This window comes from Oncorhynchus keta, chromosome 1 (assembly GCF_023373465.1).
Source record: "Oncorhynchus keta strain PuntledgeMale-10-30-2019 chromosome 1, Oket_V2, whole genome shotgun sequence".
NCBI lineage: Eukaryota > Metazoa > Chordata > Actinopteri > Salmoniformes > Salmonidae > Oncorhynchus > Oncorhynchus keta.
Genome location: NC_068421.1, coordinates 58634812 through 58657213, shown reverse-complemented (window position 1 = coordinate 58657213; position 22402 = coordinate 58634812). Strand labels below are relative to the sequence as shown.

Genomic DNA, 22402 nt, shown 5'->3' with positions numbered 1-22402 from the left:
GTGTCAAAAAAAACTGAGTGCTGTGTCTTCCTCGCGTGATATCGCGTGGAGTCCAATGTTCGGTTTGAAAATATATATGGGACTTGTAGTCCAAAACAATTGTACGTGCCCTCAAACTGATAAACCCTTGAAAGACAATAATCTCGTGCGCGAGCAAACTCCAATAATTTTGGGATAAAAATAGGCCATCACCTTCCTTGTCGCAGTTTGGCAGCTGTCGTTTTCAATCACCTTGGAAAAAATCGTAAACGCTGAGATAGACGGACAAGTTGACTGATGTGTTGACCACAGATATTGACCCAACGACACCAAACGGAGAGAGAAATGTGGCGACGGATCTCGGAAGACGACGGAGTTGAACACTGAATGTGAAACATTGCTGAAGATTGTTCAAGATTGGCCGGATTTGCAACAAACACAGGCACAGTAAATCAAGATTAAAGGCGAGGAATTCGTATGCGCATTCATTTGCACTTCTTTATTTTTAGCCCAAGTGGTGTGCGGCAATGCTTACTTTTTCACACTTAACGTTTCATTATTTATTTGGATTATTTTGCAGGGATTGGTGAATGTCTCATAATAATAGTAGATCATATATTGTGTTCCTAATAAGTAAACATGTTACATTTAGTGGGAATATTCTAGAATGAATTGGATAGCCAATTGTGATGTACTGTTTTATTACAGAGGAAATTAAACAGTGTGTAGCTAGGTGGTAATTATTTTCTGTTACTTTGCAAATAGGGAAGTTAATACATTTAACAACATATTTATTGAAGGTGACACAGAGCTAATCTATGCATGCAGTGGGAGGATATGTTGTTTATCATCATGTTTCTATCTCCTGCAGTGGATTGTCGGGTGTTGACTGACTGTCAGATACTGGGCGTCATCAAGGGCACACATGGCCCATACAGTGCAGGACCACCAGATGGCACAGCCCCAGGCAGCAGTGTTGTCTCTCCCTCCCTCCGGCCAGGCTAAAGTGAGCCCCCCCTCAGCCCCTACATCATGGGTTTTCCCTGATGCAGTAGCCTAACAGCAGCCAGGCAGGCTTACATACCACAGAGCTGTTTATAGCAGGAACATGCAGGCCAAGACCAACCAGCTGAAGGCTGCCAAACATGTTTACCAGAACAGCAAGTAACCTTTGGCTAGTATGGGAGACCCTGGGACATGGGTATGGGGTTAGAGTGGACTAGACTAGATTGCATCTTTTATCTTTATTTATTGTTAAGTAGTACCAAATGACACTGGCAACATTAGTCATCACTAATTTTGGGCTCCTGAGTGGCGCAGCGGTCTAAGGCACTGCATATCAGTGCTAGAGGCTTCACTACAGACCCTGGTTCGATTCCAGGCTGTATCACAACCGGCCGTGATTGGGAGTCCCGTAGAGCGGTGCATAATTGGCCCAGCATCGTCCGGGTTAGGGTAGACCGTCATTGTAAATAAGAATTTGTTCTTAACTCGGTAAAAAAAGTTGCTGTAATGCAAATTCTTTGGGTAGCCAAGAGCGCAACAAAGAGCAGTACAGAAGTCGGTCACCATAAAAAGCAATATCTCTCTCTCTCTCTCGATCTGCCTACCTCTTTGGCTGCTCAAGTCAAACCATTCCAACCTACGCATTGCTGCAGACTGCTTGGAGATTCCCAGTGTGGCCTCAAAAGACTTACCTCCCTCTGCATCCTAAACATACCTTATCAGGGATTTTACTGGGTCCATCGTCCAATTAACTTTTACAACCCACACCCTCACACACACAAACACATTCTGAACCAGCTAAGAGATTATCTCCACCTCCAGTTAGAGTCAAGTAAAGCTGTTTATGTCTGGAGTGCTGTACACTAAAGTAGCCTACATGATATAATGGCGCATTACTGCTCTGCAGATCATATGAAGTGTATACTCATGGAGGAGAGGTTTACTACAGTCTACTGTAAAATGGGTTAGGAATCTGTTGAAAGATAGTTCAAATTACACCCTGGCAGTACTCCAAGAGCATGAGAAACCTATATGTGATACCTTTAGCCCAGGGGTCTCCAACCCTGTTCCTGGAGAGCTACCCTCCTGTAGGTTTTCACTCCAACCGCAGTTGTAACTAACTTGGTTGGTTTATCAACCTATTTTAATTAGTAGAACCAGGTGTGCTAGATTAGGGTTACAGGATGGTAGCTCTCCAGGAACACGGTTGAAGAGCCCTGCTTTAGCCTGTATCTGCAGCCAGTGATCATGACATATTATAGTCCCCATTACTGCTGTATTGTTTATTTATTTTATTTCACCTTTATTTAACCAGGTAGGCCAGTTGAGAACAAGTTATCATTTACAAATGCGACCTGCGACAAAAACAACAACATAAACAAATGTACAGTCAATAACACAGTTGAAAAATTCTATATACAGTGTGTACAAATGTAGAAGAGTAGTGAGGTAAGGCAATAAATTGGCCATAGAGGTGAAATAATTACAATTTAGCAATTAACACTGGAATGATAGATGTGCAGATGATGATGTGCAAGTAGAGATACTGGGGTGCAAAAGAGCAAGAAGATAAATAACAATATGGGGATGAGGTAGTTGGGTGTGCTATTTACAGATTGGCTGTGTGCAGGTACAGTGATCGGTAAGCTGTTCTGACAGCTGATGCTTAAAGTTAGAGGAGGAGATATAAGTCTCCAGCTTCAGTGATTTTTGCAATTCATTCCAGTCATTGGCAGCAGAGAACTGGAAGGAAAGGCAGCCAAAGGAAGTGTTGGCTTTGGGGATGACCAGCGAAATATACCTGCTGGAGTGTGTGATACGGGTGGTGACCAGTGAGCTGAGATAAGGCGGGGCTTTACCTAGCAAAGATTATAGATTACCTGGAGCCAGTGGGTTTGGAGACAAATATGAAGCGAGGGCCAGTCAACGAGAGCATACAGGTCGCAGTGGTGGGTAGTATATGGGGCTTTGGTGAAAACCGGATGGCACTGTGATAGACCGTATCCAATTTGCTGAGTAGAGTGTTGGAGGCTATTTTGTAAATAACATCGCTGAAGTCAAGGATCGGTAGGATAGTCAGTTTTACGTGGGTATGTTTGGCAGCATGAGTGAAGGATGCTTTGTTGTGAAATAGGAAGCTGATTCTAGATTTAACTATGGATTGGAGATGCTTAATGTGAGTCTGGAAGTAGAGTTTACATTCTAGCCAGACACCTAGGTATTTGTAGGTGTCCACATATTCTAAGTCAGAACCGTCCAGAGTAGTGATGCTTGTCGTGAGTTATGGAGTATGTTTATGACTGATATAATTTCAAAGTGAGTTTGTCTTTTGTGTCCTGTGTGAAGTGGAACACTGAGTGTTTCTTTCTGTGTGCAGAGATGGACAGTGTTGGACTCCCTGCTATGTGGAGCATTGGCAGGAGCCGTGGCCAAAACAGTCATAGCTCCTCTGGACAGAACCAAGATCATCTTCCAAGGTAAGGCCATTTCCCTGGAAGACCATGCACTCAGAATATAAAGTAGGGGTTCCTTTCGTAAATATATACTAATTGAATTGTTAGTATCTTTGCCTTAATACTTATTTTCCTCCTTCTCCTACTTTAGTGTCTTCACAAAGATTCTCTGCTAAGGTGAGTTTATTATATAACTCACATTGAAATAATAAAGATGTACTTGATGTCCTGTATGTCTTCCCAATTGGCAGAGGCTGGCAGAGCAGGATTCAATGGTGTTATCTCTTAGATGGGAATGTTATTTGGTCACTTGGGTGTGTGTGTTACTTTTGAATCTGTCTGTCTGAAGCTGGAGGACTCAAAACATTGCTATTTCTAAGGTAATGTCCTGTATATTAAATATTAGAACGCTGAACAGTCACAAATTCTCTCCATGCTGCCATAAGGGTGAATCCGAACTTCCACTTAAATCACATTTTCACATAGTCTCCCATTGATGTCAATGCATGACTAAGTTACAATTTGAAGTTAGTCTACACCTTGGGGAGAATGCTGTCTTGTTTAGTTAATAATAATAAATATAGCTGCAAGCAGCAATTACCTGGGGTCCAAGCCTTTTTCCCCGTTTAGCCCTCTTCTCTATCTGAAATATTACGGCCTTAATTTACATAATCAAATTCGGTTCAGGCCCAACACCAACAATTCCTCACTGTCTAGGGATGTCTATCTGAAAGCTGCATTGGTGAGATTAACCCGGCCCGCCATGGGATGGCATGTATTACAACCCTCTGAGCCATGCTCACCTCATGGCAAAAGTCAGGGTTGAACACTATGGAAGAGCATGCATTTGTTGTAGGTTCCAGTCCTGACTCCATTTCTTGCACTTACACAAATCTTATAACATGTAATATATGCCATTTAGCAGGTTGCTTTTATCCAAAGCTGAGCTGCTCTGACAGGTGATAGGCCATTCCGCTCCTCAAACTAGGCTGTGTATGCTGTGCGCGTGTGATAAGACGCATGACGACTAACGAAAATACAAAGTCGCCAATTTAATTCCACACAATTATGCAAATTAACCTATAGACTGATAAGCATGGTCAAATATATTTTTTCGGCGGCTAACGAATTTAATGGTTAACCATTAACATCCTTAGTCCATTCCCTCCAAGAGCGACTTAAATTGTCAGGCCCAACCTCACTCAACTTCATTGGCTCACAGCGGCCATGACGTTTAAGATATCAACTTAATTTATAATACATTTACAAATCTTGGTCTATAGATGTTTTACACCAAGTTTTGGAGAAATCGGTTTCGTGGTCTCTGAGGAGATGCTGTTAAAAATGTAAAACCTTTTGAAGTCAAATGTTGTTTGTAGCGCCACCATTTGTGTAACCAGATGTATTCGGCCACCAATTTACACCTCCCACCAAGTTTGTAGGTCTTACCATTTAAGAGCTATAGCTCTCCAAAAATAGGATTTAAAAAAAATAAATGTAATATTAATCCTAGAAATTATAATAGGGTTCCATCCCTTTCAGGGCTTGGACCACTAATAATAGTAAAAATCATTTGGTAGGTGCTTATATTTCTCCTATTTCACACACGTACATTTGTGATTTGGAAATGTGTATTTTTAGCATATTCCACACAATGAGACGCCCTCAGAGAGTGGGTTCAGGATAGAGGTCGACCGATTATGATTTTTCAATGCCGATACCGATTATTGGTGGACCCCCAAAAAAAGCAGATACCGATTAATCAATTTTTTATATTTTTTATTTGTAATAATGACAATTGCAACAATACTGAATAAACACTTATTTTAACTTAATACATCAATAAAATCAATTTAGCTTCAAATAAATAAATAATAAATATGGGCTCGAACCAGGAACACAACGACAACAGCCACCCTCGAAGCAGCGTTATCCATGCAGAGCAAGGGGAACAACCACTCCAAGTCTCAGAGCGAGTGACGTTTGAAACGCTATTAGCGGCACCCCGCTAACTAGCTAGCCATTTCACATCGGTTACACCAGCCTTATCTCGGGAGTTGATAGGCTTGAAGTCATAAACAGCGCAATGCTTGACGCACAATGAAGAGCTGCTGGCAAAACACACAAAAGTGCTGTTTGAATGAATGCTTACGAGCCTGCTGCTGCCTACCACCGCTCAGTCAGATGCTTGTATGCTCAGTCAGATTATATGCAACGCAGGACACGCTAGATAAACTAGTAATATCATCAACCATGTGTAGTTAACTAGTGATTATGATTGATTGATTTTTTATAAGATAAGTTTAATGCTAGCTAGCAACTTAACTTGGCTTACTGCATTCGCGTAACAGGCAGTCAGTCTCCTCGTGGAGTGCAACGAGAGGCAGGTGGTTATATAGTTGGACTAGTTAACTGTAAATTTGCAAGATTGGTTCCCGGAGCTGACAAGGTGAAAGTCTGTCGTTCTGACCCTGAACGGGGCAGTTAACCCACCGTTCCTAGGCCGTCATTGAAAATAAGAATGTGTTCTTAACTGACTTGCTAGTTAAATAAAGGTGTAATTAATTATTTTATTTTTAATCAGCCAAATCGGTGTCCAAAAATTCAGATTTCCGATTGTTATGAAAACTTGAAATCGGCACTAATTAATCGGCCATTCCGATTAATCGGTCGACCTCTAGTTCAGGACCACGAATGTCTTGTTGAGTTAGTGTTAAGGGTGTTGTGTTGCTGTGTGCCTCCCCCCTCCAGGAAGCCTTTAGACTCCTCTACTGTACATACATGAAAGATGGCTTCCTCAGTCTGTGGAGGGGCAACTCTGCCACCATGGTGCGGGTCATCCCCTACGCTGCCATCCAGTTCTGCTCCCACGACCAGTACAAGAGAATCCTGGGGGGATACTATGGCTTCCAGGGAAAGTGAGTAAATTTCCCCTCAGTAAAAATAATTGAGAATACACATATGTATCATGGCGCCGGAGAAGATGGCTCACATTTCACTAACCGAATGTGTTATTTTATTCCTTTTTTGTTGTTGTTGTTTGTAACTTATTTTTTAACTTATTCTGTACATAATGTTGCTGCTACCATCTCTAATGACTGCAAATAACTTCTGGACATCAGAACAGTGATTACTCAGCACGAACTGGCAGAAGCTTTTTTTTCTTTTAACGAGCCCGACGTGAAGGACATGCTGCTTTCCCGGGAACAGGCCCAAATCCCCGTTATTTGCGAGAAGTCAGAGCAAAAGAGGACTGAGGTCAGGCTTGCTTCTGAGAATTCGTAGGCAATTGAGTAAACCCCCACTGCCTTCCATTCTTCTTGCTAACATGCAATCATTGAAAAAGAAAATCGATGACCTAGGAGGAAGATTAAACTACCAACGGGACATTAAACTTTAATATCTTATGCTTCACGGAGTCGTGGCTGAACGACAACATTATCAACATACAGCTGTCTGGTTATACACTGTATGGCAGGATAGAACAGCGGCGTCTGGTACAAGGGGGGCGGACTATGTGTATTTGTAAACAACAGCTGGTTCATGATATCTAAGGAGGTCTTGAGGTTTTGCTCACCTGAGGTAGAGTATCTCATGATAAGCTGTAGACCACACTATCTACCTAGAGTTTATCTGTATTTTTTGTAGCTGTTTACATACCACCACAGACCGATGCTGGCACTAAGACCACACTCAATGGGCTCTATTCCGCCATAAGCAAACAGGAAAATGCTCATCCAGAAGCGGCGCTGCTATTGGCCGGGGACTTAAATGCAGGGAATTTGAAATCCGTCTTATCAAATTTCTATCAGCATGTTAAATGTGCGGGGAAAAAACTCTAGACCACCTTTACTTCACACACAGAGATGTGTACAAAGCTCTCCCTCACACACCATTTGGCAAATCTGACCATAATTCTGTCCTCCTGATTTCTGCTTACAAGCAAAAATTAAACCAGGAAGCATCAGTGACTCGGTCCAAAAAAAAGTGGTCAGATGAAGCCGATGCTAAACTACAGGAATGTTTTGCTAGCACAGACTGGAATATGTTCTGGGATTCTTCTGATGGCATTGAGGAGTACACCACATCAGTGACTGGCTTCATCAATAAGTGCATCGATTACCACCCCCAGGTGGTAAAGAAAGGTAACAACACATCCGCCACGCTTATCCTCAACCAAGGACCCCTCGGGGGTGCGTGCTCAGTCCCCTCCTGTACTCCCTGTTCACTCATGACTGCACTGCCAGGCACGATTCTAACACCATCATTAAGTTTGCCGATGACACAACAGTGGTAGGCCTGTTCACTGACAACAACGAGACAGCCTCTAGGGAGGAGGTCAGAGACCTGGTTGTGTGGTGCCAGGACAACATCTCCCTCAACGTGATCAAGACAAAGGAGATTATTGTAGACTACAGGAAAGGAGGACCGAGCACGCACCCATTCTCATTGTCGGGGCTTTAGTGGAGCAGGTTGAGAGCTTCAAGTTCCTTGGTGTCCACATCACCAAGAAACTAACATGGTCCAAGCACACCAAGACAGTTGTGAAGAAGGCACAACAAAACCTATTCCCCCTTAGGAGACTGAAAAGATCTGGCATGGGTCCTCAGATCCTCAAAAGGTTCTACAGCTGCACCATCGAGAGGATTGCTGCATCACTGCCTGGTATGGCAACTGCTCAGCCTCAGACCGCAAAGCGCTACAGAGGGTAGTGCGAACGGCCCAGAACATCACTGGGACCAACCTTCCTGCCATCCAGGATCTCTATACCAGGCGGTTTCAGAGGAACGCCAGTGACTTCAGCTACCCTAGTCATAGACTGTTCTTTCTGCTACCGCACGGCAAGCGGTACCGGAGCGCCAAGTCTAGGTCCAATAGGCTTCTAAACAGCCTCTACCCCCAAGACATAAGACTCTTGAACATCTAATCAAAATGGCTACCCAGACTATTTGTATTGTCCCCCCCCCCAACCCCTCTTTAAGTCGCTGCTACTCTGTTATTGACTATGCATAGTCATTTTAATAACTCTTCATACATGTTCATATTACCTCAATTACCTCTTAAATTCGGCGCATGTGACATACAATTTGATTTGTTAATGTAGCACCATTCTGAACTCTGGTGGTCATCATCAGCCTCCAAGGCAACCCTTCAGTGATCTTTCTTGAACAGAACAAACCATTTTCTCTAGTGTGAAAAAAAATCATAATAATACAATGATATCCATTGTCGAAACCATAGCTGCACTCTAATGTAATTTGATCTGTCTGTTTCAGAGCCCTTACTCCTTTTCCACGTTTCCTGGCAGGGTCGTTGGCTGGCACCACAGCTGCCATGCTCACCTACCCCCTGGACATGGTGCGGGCCAGGATGGCAGTGACTCCCAGACAAATGTAGGGCTCTCCAATAACACTTGTAAATGTCAGTCTTTGAATGTATAAATATACCTGCACACGGGGCTCTAAAGTGCGACAAAAAATGTGGCCAAATATTTTGCTGTGTGACTATGAACAAAATCTCCCATAATTGTTGTTTCCAAGTGCCTTAAAGAAACAAGCGAGTGCAGATGGGGCTCTAATGGTTGCACCATTACTCCATTAAAACAGCTAGTTTCCTTCTAACCCAACTAAGATCTGACCTATATTACCGCCTCAACATTTTTATATTTCTATAGCGGATTGCATTGACCACATTTTACATTCATAAACCATTTTGTGGGCCATTTCTAAGCCCAAAGGCGCAAAATCATGAAACTCCGGGGACACTTGCGAAACAGACCTAGCAGACTAGGCCAGGGTTTGGGGTTTGAGAAGTCAATGAGAAAAGTGAAAAATTCATCCATAGTTGTTCATTTTCTCAATCTAAAGACACAATCTAGACTCTAGCGAACGTCTTAAGTAGTTAAACATGTTACTACTCCAACCGTGTGAAAGTGATTTTCGTCAAGAAAGGACTTTATATTGAGGAGTGCCTTTGATTTGACGGGCTGAACAGTTTGGCGCAATACGAAAGTTAGACCCTTCGTTAGCCAACTTCGCCATGACATCGCCTACAAGTGTGATCTGGGATTTATATTGAAGAAGCCGTTTCTGACTATCTTCATACTGTACTGTCTTTGTCCAAACATTTGGGGTCATAGAAAGAAAGGACAACAGATAGATTCTTCAGGAGATCAATGATCGTCAATAAAAAACGTACGTTTTTAAGAGACTGTGTACAATTTTCAATGTAATGAATCTCAATAGAAAAATAGTGATTTATACACAATGTAGAAACCTACTATTTCACAAATGACTTTGTCATTTCAATGACAGGTATTCATATTATTTCTTTTAGCTTTTATAATAAACTAATGTTTAAAGGTGTTACACATTAGTTAAAAACAATTGTTTTATTTCCCTGTTTAACTCTCTTGCAGATAAACATGTGCCTTACACAAAACAAAGGTTAAAAGACCGATGCAATCCATGGTTTACTCATGAATTGTCTGAAAAATGACAGGAAAGAAATGTAGCTTGGGTTAAGGACAGATGACTGATTCTAATTCTGATTGGCAGTCCTTCAGACATTTGAGAAATGGATGTCTATCCCTGTTTAAAATAACAAAATCAACATGCTTCTTGAATTGTGTATCTGAGAGTGGTGGTAATCTAGCCAATTTCTGGAAAATGGTAAAATCTTTTAAACAAAACTCCACCCCCTCATTTTCCCCAGCAGGTTTTGACAGCCTCTGCACCCAATCTAGACTAAATAGAAATGTGTGATGCTTTTAATAAGCATTTTGCCTCAGCTTGGCCACCTGTTTGAAAGGATAATCTCTGAAAATCTAATGACCTCAAAACAGATTGTAAGAGAATGATGCATAAACAGACTAATATACTTTATTTTTTATTTCAACCCTTTGATGTCTATGATGTACTAATGATGATGTACAGTTGAAGTCAGAAGTTCATACACCTTAGCCAAATACATTTAAACTTCGTTTCACAATTTCTGACATGTAATCCGAGTAAAAATGCCCTGTTCTCGGTCAGTTAGGATCACCACTTTATTTTAATAATGTGAAATGTCAGAATAATAGTAGAGAGAATGATTTAGTTCAGCTTTTATTTATTTCATCACATTCCCAGTGGGTCATACGTTTACATACACTCAATTAGTATTTGGTAGCATTGCCTTTAAATTGTTTAACTTGGGTCAAACATCAGGTAGCCTTCCAGAAGCTTCACACAACAAGTTGGGTGAATTTTGGCTCATTCCTCTTGACAGAGCTGGTGTAACTGAGTCAGGTTTGTAGACCTCCTTGACCTCCTCGCACATGTTTTTTTAGTTCTGCCCACAAATGTTCTATAGGTTTGAGGTCAGGGCTTTGTGATTACCACTCCAATACCTTGACTTTGTTGTCCTTAAGCTATTTTGTCACAACTTTGGAAGTATGCTTGGGGTCATTGTCCATTTGGAAGACCCATTTGCGACCAAGCTTTAACTTCCTGACTGATGTTTTGAGATGCTGCTTCAAAAATCCACATAATTTTCCATCCTCATGAAGCCATCTATTTTGTGAAGTGCACCAGTCCCTCCTGCAGCAAAGCACCCCCACAACATGATGCTGCCACCTCCGTGCTTCACAGTTGGGATGGTGTTCTTCGGCTTGCAAGCCTCCCCCTTTTTCCTCCAAACATAGCGATGGTCATAATGGCCAAACAGTTCTATTTTTGTTTCATCAGACCAGAGGACATTTCTCCAAAAAGTATGATCTTTGTCCCTATGTGCAGTTGCAAACTGTAGTCTGGCCTTTTTTATGGCGGTTTTGGAGCAGTGGCTTCTTCCTTGCTGAGCAGCCTTTCAGGTTATGTTGATATAGGACTCGTTTTACTGTGTATATAGATATTTTTGTACCTGTTTCCTCCAGCATCTTCACAAGATCCTTTGCTGTTTGTCTTGGATTGATTTGCATTTTTTGCACTAAAGTACGTTCATCTCTAGGAGACAGAACGCGTCTTCTTCCTGAGCGGTATGACAGCTGCGTGGTCCCATGGTGTTTATACTTGCATACTAATGTTTTTTACAGATGAACGTGGTACCTTCAGGGGCTTGGATGAACCAGACTTGTGGAGGTCTACAATTTTTTTCTGAGGTCTTGACTGATTTCTTTTGATTTTCCCGTGATGTCAAGCAAAGAAGCACTGAGTTTGAGGGTAGGCCTTGAAATACATCCACAGGTCCACCTCCAATTGACTCACATGATGTCAATTAGCCTATCAGAAGCTTCTAAAGCCATGACATCATTTTCTGGAATTTTCTAAGCTGTTTAAAGGCACAGTCAACCTCGTGTATGTAAACTTCTGACCCACTGGAATTGTGATACAGTGAACTATAAGTGAAATAATCTGTCTGTAAACAATTGTTGGAAAAATTGTGTCTTGCACAAAGTAGATAAGTCCTAACTGACTTGCAAAAACTATAGTTTGTTAACATGAAATTTGTGGAGTTTTAATGACTCCAACCTAAGTGTATGTAATCTTCCGACTTCAACTGTACATCTATGATGTACTAATACAAATAAAACATAGGGCCTGATTCACTTCAAATCTAATTTTATTGTTCACATACTCATATTTAGCAGATGTTATTGTGGCTGTAGTGAAATGCTTGTGTTTCTAGCTCCAGCAGTGCAGTAATATCTAACAATACACATCTAAAAAGTAAAATAATAAGAAATATAGCAATATTAGGACGAGTAATGTCAGAGTCTGGAGTATAAATACTGTGTGTGTACATGCAGTACTAGTCAAAAGTTTGGACACAGCTACTCATTCAAGGGGTTTTATTTATTTTTACAATTTTATACATTGTAGAATAATAGTGAAGACAAACTATGATATAACATGTAATAACCCAAAAAGTGTTAAACAAATCAAAATATATTTTAGATTATTCAAAGTAGCCACCCTTTGCCTTTGACAGTTTTGCACACTCTTGGCATTCTTTCAACCAACTTCACCTGGAATGCTTTTCCAACAGTCTTGAAGGAGTTCCCACAAATGCTGAGCACTTGTTGGCTTCTTTTTCTTCACTCTGTGGTCCAACTCATCCCAAACCATCTCAATTGGGTGATTGTGGAGGACAGGTCACAATGTTTAAAAACATACAGATGAGCTAGTTAAAAAGCTAAGATTTATAGGGGGCTTTTTAAAAAAAAATGTTTGATCTTGCCTCTCCCTAAATAGCAGGAAGCAGATTGTACAGTCAGTTCTTGATTTTGGTGACACCGTTTACCAGATTGCAACAGCCCCTACTCTTAAACCTTTGGATGCTGTCTACCATAGCACCATTAGTTTCATCACTGGTGACATTTTGGATACTCACCACTGCGTCCTGTAACAAAAGGTTAGCTCGTCCCCATTAAAGTACCGCAGATCAATTCATTACTCCCTTTCTGTTTCCAAAGCCCTATTACACAAGCTTCCAACTTACCTAACTTCATTGCTAAAGAATTAGCTACCAAACCCGCTTGACCAATTTAAGTCAATCCTCCTTTAGTTTCAGTGGCCTTCATTGTTCGAATAACCTGCAAAATTCCTTGTATCTTGAGTCCCTTTTGCTGCTAGGGCAGTTTAGGACTCTGGTGTTAAAGGAATTCATTGAGGATTGCACTTTTTGTAATGGTTTATTTGTTGAAAGTGTAGTATTGTACCTTTTTTGTCGTTTTTTTTTTTAATTTTTGTTTTATTTGTAATGTTCATTTTCTTGATTGTGAAAATGTTTGTACTCAGGGCACCATTGTGAATGAGACCCTGGTCTCAATTGGGCTCCCCTGTGTAAAAGTAAAAACAAAACAAGTGCTTCAAAAGTAACTAGACTTCATGTAGGCCCAATAAAGGCTGTATCTCAATCACATTTTTAAAAAATCTTATTTTCTGGTGCTTCTAACTTTAAGTTGGGTGCACAATTGCTACAAATGAAAAATGTTAATTTTGAACCCTGCCTGCACGTGGTTCCCCCTTTCCCCACTTATTGAAAGTTTAACAGGTATATAGGGTAATATAGGTAATGCTTTTATCCTTGGTTAATATCCTACTCTTCTCTTTCTTCCCTACAGGTACAGCAACATTATGCACGTGTTTGTGCGCATTACGCAGGAGGAGGGCATTAAGACCCTGTACAGAGGCTTCTGCCCAACCATCCTGGGAGTGATCCCATACTCAGGAATCACCTTCTTCACATATGAGACCCTCAAGAAACTGCATGCAGGTACAGACTCTTTTTTAATTTTTTTTTATTTTTTACAACTGTCTTAATTTAAATGATTAGCTTTTTGATTAAGGGCTTAATTGGATCTCTCTTTCTCTCCTTATCCCATTCCTTTCTTCAGAGAGGACTATGCGGTCCCAGCCGTACTCCTACGAGCGTTTGGCATTTGGCGCGTGTGCTGGTCTGCTCGGCCAGTCGGCCTCTTACCCACTGGACGTGGTTCGCCGACGCATGCAGACGGCCGGGGTGACGGGCCAACAGTACGGCAGCGTCCTGAACACCATGAAAGCGATCATGGTGCAGGAGGGTGTGGTGCGTGGACTCTACAAGGGCCTTAGTATGAACTGGATCAAAGGGCCTATCGCTGTGGGGGTCAGCTTCACTACCTTTGACCTCATGCACAACCTCCTGCACAAGATGCACCAGTTGGGATACTTCACACACTGAGCCAGCAGAGGGAGCCAGAGGAAAGGTTCACTGTCAAGACTAGTTGTCGTCCGTCGGTCACAGACACAATATGGATCCTCTGCAAGTCAGAGATTGAAAGGGGAGAGTGGATACTGGACAGACAGGAGGAGACAGAAGCTGTCAGTTTATTTAAGCGCACATCCTCTGACACACATTAAGCACGCACAGACCCCCCACTCTTGCTGTTGATGGATGGGATGTCTGTACTAAGGCTACAATAAGTGTCATCAAACAGGGTAGATGTTTGATGAGTTTGCAATATGAGAGATGAGAATGTGAAGGATTTTACATTTCCAGTCCTGATATTTGTTTGAGATTGTGGTATTATCTCTGGTAAGGGCACTTAATGGGGCTGGAGATTATCAGAGGCGAAGAACTTTACAATCGGTTCATTTTAGTATGGAATTTTATCAACTATACTCACAAAGTTTTCTGTTGAAGATTCACTTATATTTTCAACCATGCATTGCTGCTTTTTCTTCTTGATTATCTCAAGGCTTGTTGCAGCTGTAATCCGCTGCTCTGCTCACTTCTGCATTTAGCATCAACGTTTCATGGAAGAGTCACCTAGTGGGCCTTGCTGCCAGAAAATAGTTTCTTGGTTGCTGGTAGTTGGGAATGTAGTCTTATTTCAAAGAGCTTGTCTCTGTTTTGTTACGGTTAAAAATGTCAATTTTATGACGTGCCAAGATGGAATGTACTGTCAGGAAAATTATTGGCACCCTTGATAAAGTTGAGCAAATACTGTATAACAAGTACTGAGCTATAATGTATGCTCAAATGAGAATTCTATTTTATACTAATACAGTTGCTCAGTGACAGATTTTGTTTATCAAGTAATATTTTTTTCTCCAAAAAAGATAGGTCAAAATTAGTGCCACACTTCTTGTTTTCAATACATCTCCTTGCGAGGATAACGACACTCAGCCCTTTTCTACGATGTTTGATGAGATTGGAGAACACATTGGGAGGGAAATTGGACCATTCCTCCATACAGAATATTTCCAGATCCTTGATTTCCTTGATCTGCGCTTATGGGCTACCATTTTCAATTAAAACCACAGGTTTTTCCATGTGGTTCAAGTCTAGAAACTGATGGCCATTGCAAAATGTTGATTTGTGTGGTCAATTAACTGGTGTGCGTGGCCAAAGAGCTCAATTGTCATGTCATCTAACAAATGGAGGCTCTTGTTAAGGTCAACGGCAGCATGAACTTTACCCAGTACAAGGACATTTTAGCCCAAAACCTGATTGCCTCTTCTAGGATGCTGAAACTTGGCCACAAGTGGATCTTCCAGCAAGATGATAACCCCAAGCACACATCAAAATCCACAAAGTAATGGTTAATTGACCACAAAAATCAACATCTCAGTCTCCGGACTGGTTTAAATTGAAGAGGGCAGACGAAGGATATCGAGCAAGGAAGGATTCTGTATGGAGGAATAGTCCTCCCAATGTGTCAATCTCATAAAACATTTTAGAGAAAGGCCCTGTGACATTCTCCTCTGCAAGGCGAGTTTTTAAAACTAGTGATCATTTTTACCCGTCGTTTAAGAATTTTTTTTTTGTATTGTTATATTTTGTTTATCTGAGCAATTGCATTAGTATAACATTTGTAAAAAAAATAATAATTCTCCATTGGACCTGACCGTCGGTGTGCAATAATGCCCTCACGTTAATGAGACAGAGAGGGTGATATCATAAATAGTTTATTTTTATTAACAACATGCCTGCAGTCCCTCACACACACTGAATGCCATCTTCCATTTAAACAAACTGAAGCATTTCAGGCAGGAGGCCACAGGTGTGTGCAATCAGCATATTAGCAAGGCTCGCAAGCAGTCAGCTGACAATAAAGGGACATGTCACTCATTCGAACGTTCAAACCAACAGTTAAAGGTTGTGCTGATGAATAAAGATGAGTTTATTGGATTTGCATGTGATAATGGATTGACAATTTAGCTAGGATCCTAGATATATAAATACATTCATTCATTTTACAGTGAAGGCTACTCCTTCACAGTCAGTAATCGTTTCAGCCTGACTGCACAGTTTCACTATCTGGTGTCTATATATATAGATTTGTAGTGTCTAACTGGAATCTAATGGATATCATCCATATTTTCCCACTACATGTAGCCTAAGGCATAAATATATAATCAGTATATTTCTAATATTAAAGTAGTCTTTCTATCGTCTGTAGTCTTATTGTGTAGGAAATCCAGTTTGTCATAAATCTGTTTCTATGTTTATTGATACTTTACACAAGAATTTTACTACACCTGCAATAACATCTGCTAAATATGTGTATGTGACCAATAAAATTGGATTTGTTTGACTTGATATTGATGTCTTGAATATATTAATATACTAAAAAACGTACTTCTCGAGATCAGTGTATATGTGAAATAACCATTGATCAACACAAATTATGCTAAAAACACATCCTGTATTAATTACTAAACTTGACATCTAATTGCAATATTTTTTATGAATGATTCATTCATAGCAATGTTTTCCAACCCTGGTCCACGAGTACCCCCAACAGTACATAGTTTCGTTGTAGCCCTTGACAACACTGGCTCCGAAACTCGTTGGATGTGGCAGGGCTTGCAAACCATTACAGACTACAAAGGGAAGGATTACCAGGACGTGTACTCAGGGCATGCGCTGACCAACTGGAAAGTGTCTTCACTGACATGTTCAACCTCTCCCTGTCCGATTCTGTAATACCAACATGTTTTAAGCAGACCACCATGGTCCCTGTGCCCATGAACACTAAGCAAACCTGCCTAAATGACTACCGAACCGACTAAACATATCCCTCTGCAACTGGATCTTGGACTTCCTGGCGGGCCGCCCCCAGGTGGTAAGGGTAGGTAACAACACATCCGGCACACTGATCCTCAACACAGGGGCACCTCATGGGTGAGTGCTCAGTCCCCTCCTGTACTCCCTGTTCACTCATAACTGTACTGCCAGGCACGATTCCAACACCATCATTAAGTTTGCCGATGATACAACAGTGGTAGGCCTGATCACCGACAACAACGAGACAGCCTATTGGTAGGAGGTCAGAGATCTGGCGGTGTGGTGCCAGGACAACAACCTCTCCCTCAACATGATCAAGACAAAGGAGATGATTGTGGACTACAGGAAAAGGAGGACAAAGCACACACCCATTCTCATCGACGGGGCTGTAGTGGAGCAGGTTGAGAGCTTCAAGTTCCTTGGTGTCCACATCACCAACAAACTAACATGGTCCAAGCACACCATGACAGTTGTGAAGAGGGCACGACAAAACCTATTCCCCCTTAGGAAACTAAAAAGATTTGGCATGGGTCCTCAGATCCTCAAAAGGTTCTACAGCTGCACCTTCGAGAGCATCCTGACTGGTTGCATCACTGCCTGGTACGGCAACTGCTCGGCCTCCGACCGCAAGGCACTACAGAGGGTACGTACAGCCCAGTACATCCCTGGGGCCAAGCTTCCTGCCATCTGGGACCTCTATACCAGGATGTCTCAGAGGAATGCCCTGAAAATGGTCAAAGACTCCAGCCACCCTAGTACCCCCTGTTTATAGTCTCACTATTGTTATTTTACTGCTGCTCTTTAATTACTTGTTCCTTTTATTTCTTATTCTTATTCATATTGTAATGAAACAGGCAAGGAGCAGGTCTCGAACCCTCGTCCTTCTAGCCCGAGGTCCGGCGCGCGATCGACTGTGCTTGTAAGTAAGCACTGTAAGGTCTACTACACCTGTTGTATTCGGCACGTTTGACTAATAAAACTTGATTGGATTTAATCACTACCGTGCATGAAATATACGTATTTTCGTAACACAAAACAATATCTCAATTTTTCCACAAGGTGGAGCCAAGTGTTCAGCAAACTGAAAGCTGTGGCTGAAACGGTACACGGTATGTGCAGAACACCAAGACATTTTATTATCTGGTAGACTGGAAGTCAAGTCATAATTTGTTGACCTGAAATAACTGCCCAAATGGAAAATAATATTAAAGTAATTGTAGTTTTTCATTAGAAAATCATTAGAAAGTACCATTGTTCATATGTTGACTTGACCTCTGATTGTGGCATTGGAGCCATAGGCAGTAGGTTGAAGTAAAGTATCACTAGATGGCAGTAGTTAGTTAATTCAGTCTCTGATCACAACCTGCCTGCCTGCCCTGAATTTGACCTTCACACTGGTCACTGTGGGGTTTTCATAGGATCATTGTTATTACTCAAATTAGACCTTTATACACGTTTCTACACCCAACGGTGTGCAGTGCAAATCTTTTTACATTTTTTGTTGTAAAATTGTATTTTCTAACAATATAAAACATACATAAACAAAAGACAATAAACAGACTCGAACATCAATGACATCACACCTGCTCAGACCCACCTGTTCCTACCCCAACAATACACATCACATATGTCTCCCAACCACACTCCCACTCATCCTTCATCCCCTGGACCTTTCCAGTGCTTGTAGCACAATGCCATATGGCCTCAAATTACGCTATTATGTTTCTCTCTGTAGCCCAAATTTGTTCAATATTGAAATAATAGTGCATTTGATTCATCCACTGTCTTAACGGTGAAGAATCAATTGAGTTACAGTTTTTACCTCAAAGTTTTTTTCAAAATGATTGATGGGAAAAGTATGATCCAGTTCATTGGGTATGGTCCAGTCCCACCCTCATATGCCACGTCTTGAAATATGCAAATATATGGATTAAAAGTACATTTACAATGCAAAACTGCAGTGGAGTAAAAAAAAGAGAGATTGGGACTATGAGGTTCTATAAAGCATTTTTGGCAACATTTAGTTATTGACACAGACTTTTTCTGTTCAATGTTCTTTACCTTTATAGTACTCTAAATACCCCCAATTCATGTTGATAAGTTCAAAAGAACACAAGATAAAGAAAATTGCTGACCCCTTTCAAACTGTTGAGGGTTCTGTACTTTAAAGCCAATTGTCTGAGAATCATCTTTTTGCAGATAGAACCTTATAGTCCCAAGCTCTTGATATCACTATGGCAATGGACCACAGTGGCTGAATAAATATCATGAAAATATCTTACACGTCTTCAAAAGATACATTCTATTTTATATTTTTAGAACATCGTAATTGGGCTCAAACCCATTCCAGTCTTTGTAGTTACACAGAAAAACTGCAGTTCAGCCGACTCATGCATCATTTCATAGAGACTTTCAACCTTGAGTTCTTTCTTTGATATAAATGTTTTTATTCCCTAAAGCTTTTTACCAAAGCTTAGCAATTATAAGTCAACCTGTGAGGTGTCACGATGTCAGAGCTGAACTGAACTGACGCTGCACTTAAGGGCATACCTGCCTCACAAGCACAGATAACCATTGCAGATATCTCAATTCATTTTAGAAATATATTTTTTTAAACTACATTTAAAACAACAATTGTAGTAGTCCCTTAAATTACCAGGCAAATTCCAGCCAAAAAAATGTATACCTTCACCTTCTGCGTTATCTCGGAATCTTTTATTCAGCAAATGCATTTGCTTCAGTGTGCTTTGGCCACGGGTTTCAAAAGATGAGAGGAGTGGTATTGCCTCAGTCGGTCCACTAAATGGACTGCGCATGTGCTGTGATCCTCAAAGTATGGTTGAGATGATACTGTGGCCAATGTGGAGTGATGGAGCCACCTCACCCCCCTCCAGTTAATGATATACACCAGTGGGTGTAAGCCTGGGTGTCTGCTGCAGCCTGACAGACTGACTGACAGACCGCTTGGCTGGAGAGAGGACCCTGTCTCTATCCCTCCCTACCTCTCTGCCTCCCTACCTCTCTGCCTCCCTGCCTCCCTCCTTCTGCCCTTGACCTTGGCTGTGAATTCTGGGATACCTTGCCACCCTACAGTGAGCAGCCACCCTGGTATCGCCACAATCTAAACAATAGAACCAGGCAATAAAATGGGCGGAGGGGGCCTGGGATTGTGAGAGTGGGGCGGGGACAGGGATGCTTGGTGGAGGCGCGGTTGCCATAGGTACCTGTAACTGTGCCAGAAAGGAGACAGACAAATTTGCATTTATTCAAATCATGCATGAATAATTTGCTATCCAGCCCTGGAACGCAGGCAGCAAACAATGACGGTTCACACATCCGCACCCCGGTTCCCTCTCCCCTCATATCCCATGGCTGTGTGGGAGAGGTGAGGAGGTTATACTGGGAGGTATGCAGGAATAAAAGCTGCTTGGAAATGCATCTGATTTGAATGTGTCAAGACAGAGGAAACATGTCTGGTTAATATCGTTTCCCACAGAATAATACAACGGCTGTGGGTGCCTTTCCGGATGAGGGTGCATTGGGTCCACTGCGCTCCCTTGAAAATGCAGTCGGATTTTGACACATGCTACATTACCAGGTATAGACATGTAGGGATACAATGCAAAATGGAGCAATGTGAAACGGCGTATTGTTAACTTTGAGCCTATAACCAGAGCGTAGAGGCTCAGTAGAGGGGTCGAATATGGCTGCCCATCAGTGGAGACAGACAACCCTGTGGCACTGCAAAGGCATGCTGGGTAAAGCCCTGTGCAGTCACTTTGATAGCCAGCCACTGTCAGGTTCAAAAGCAACGGCCACTCCTACAGTAGCTTTCATACATTCCACCGCATGAAAAAAGCCTCGAAAAACATTATGGGGAACATAAATAGCCTTGTAAAGGAAGCCAGAAAAAAACTGTAAAACATCAAGAAGGACAGTGAGAAAAAATATCAAATCAAAATGCACAAGACAATAAAGTCTCAGTCAAGAATGTGGGATAAATCCCTTCATTCATACAGGCGATATTCTCAAGTGCTATAAGATGTCGCCTCCCCCACCTCAGCCCCAGCCCACTCTCCCTACCTCAGTCTTGTTAATTCTATAAGATACAGCATATTGCCACTTATCGGCTGGCAGCGTTGTAAAAGCACTGAGGTCACTGCATTACGGAGCTGCTGGGCTCAATACTTCCATTAGAGGGAGTGTTCAGGCTGCACTGGGCTTCACTCAATCAAATACAGCCTCCATACTGCCGTTCCAAGTGCAGGGGAGGGGTCACGCTCACAAATGGAAACTCCCTCACTGGTCTAGAACTAAGCACACATAAATCTAGTTATATACCCCCACTCACTCTCTACATTTTTATTTCTCTCTCTCTCTTTCACTCCCTTTTTCTCTCATCTCCCTCTGTCACGCGCACATGCACACACACGCAAACACACGTAAACGCAAACACACACACACACTTCAATAGGGCTCCTATTCCAAATTCCAACTTAAACTTGAAGCCCTTAGTGGAAGTATGTCTATTTTCATAGTAAGAGTGTGAATACCAATGAAAATACATGCAGTTCTTGAATTTGAATGTTTAACATAAATGACATTTTCCCCATAGAAAACATTTAACATGTAACTGCATCTGTTTAATCCTGACATCCACTGGACTAAGAGCAAATGAGTTGCAGCTCCACAGAGCCTTAAGAATGAGAAGAGAAAACAGAAAGCAGAGAGGAGACTGCAGCTGCTCCATACACTTCAATGACACTCCACCAATGGAAAACCAACACTGAGTGTACAAAACATTAGGAACACCTGCTCTTTCCATGACACAGACTGACCAGGTGAATCCAGATGAAAGCTATGATCCCTTATTGATGTCACTTGTTAAATCCACTTCAGTCCGGGTAGATGAAGGGGAGGAGACAGGTTAAGGAACGATTTTTAAGCCTTGAGACAATTGAGACATGGATTGTGTATGTGTGCCGTTCAGAGGGTGAATGGGGAAGACAAAATATTTAAGTGCCTTTGAACGGGCTACGGCAGTAGGTGCCAGGTGCACTGGTTTGAGTGTGTCAGGAACTGTAACGCTGCTGGTTGTGTATCAAGAATGGTCCACCACCCAAAGAACATCCGGTCAACTTGACACAACTGTGGGAAGCATTGGAGTCAAAATGGGCCGGCATCTCTATGGAACGCTTTCCACATCTTGTAGAGTCTATGGCCGATGAATTGAGGCTGTTCTGATGGGAAAAGCAAACCAATATTAGGATTGAGGTTTTGAAGGTTTTGAACACTCGGAGTAATGAGGAAAACGCCCGTGTTTTTTCCCTCCATATTTCTGATTGCGTAAAAAAATGTAAAGTCCCGTTTTTAATTCAGTATTGTGCATGAGATAAATAAATACATGGTGGGAAAGAAAATAACGCTTTTAT

General features: G+C 41.7%; 1 protein-coding gene across 3 annotated transcripts; it reads left to right on the top strand.

The window, feature by feature from the left end:
* The first annotated feature begins 116 nt into the window (after nt 1-116).
* LOC118389216 (mitochondrial coenzyme A transporter SLC25A42-like) lies at nt 117-16502 on the top strand. Of its 3 annotated transcripts, none has more exons than XM_035779059.2 (8): nt 117-443; nt 851-985; nt 3362-3461; nt 3589-3614; nt 6189-6355; nt 8714-8830; nt 13540-13691; nt 13813-16502. In XM_035779059.2, exons 2-8 carry the CDS (start codon nt 905-907, stop codon nt 14136-14138), a joined length of 969 nt encoding a protein of 322 aa, XP_035634952.1. In that variant the 5' UTR covers nt 117-443; nt 851-904; the 3' UTR covers nt 14139-16502. The 3 variants fall into 3 exon arrangements, with proteins under 3 accessions (XP_035634952.1, XP_052385331.1, XP_052385322.1); XM_052529371.1 differs by having other exon boundaries at nt 272-421; XM_052529362.1 differs by having other exon boundaries at nt 278-454.
* Nucleotides 16503-22402: the final 5900 nt, after the last annotated feature.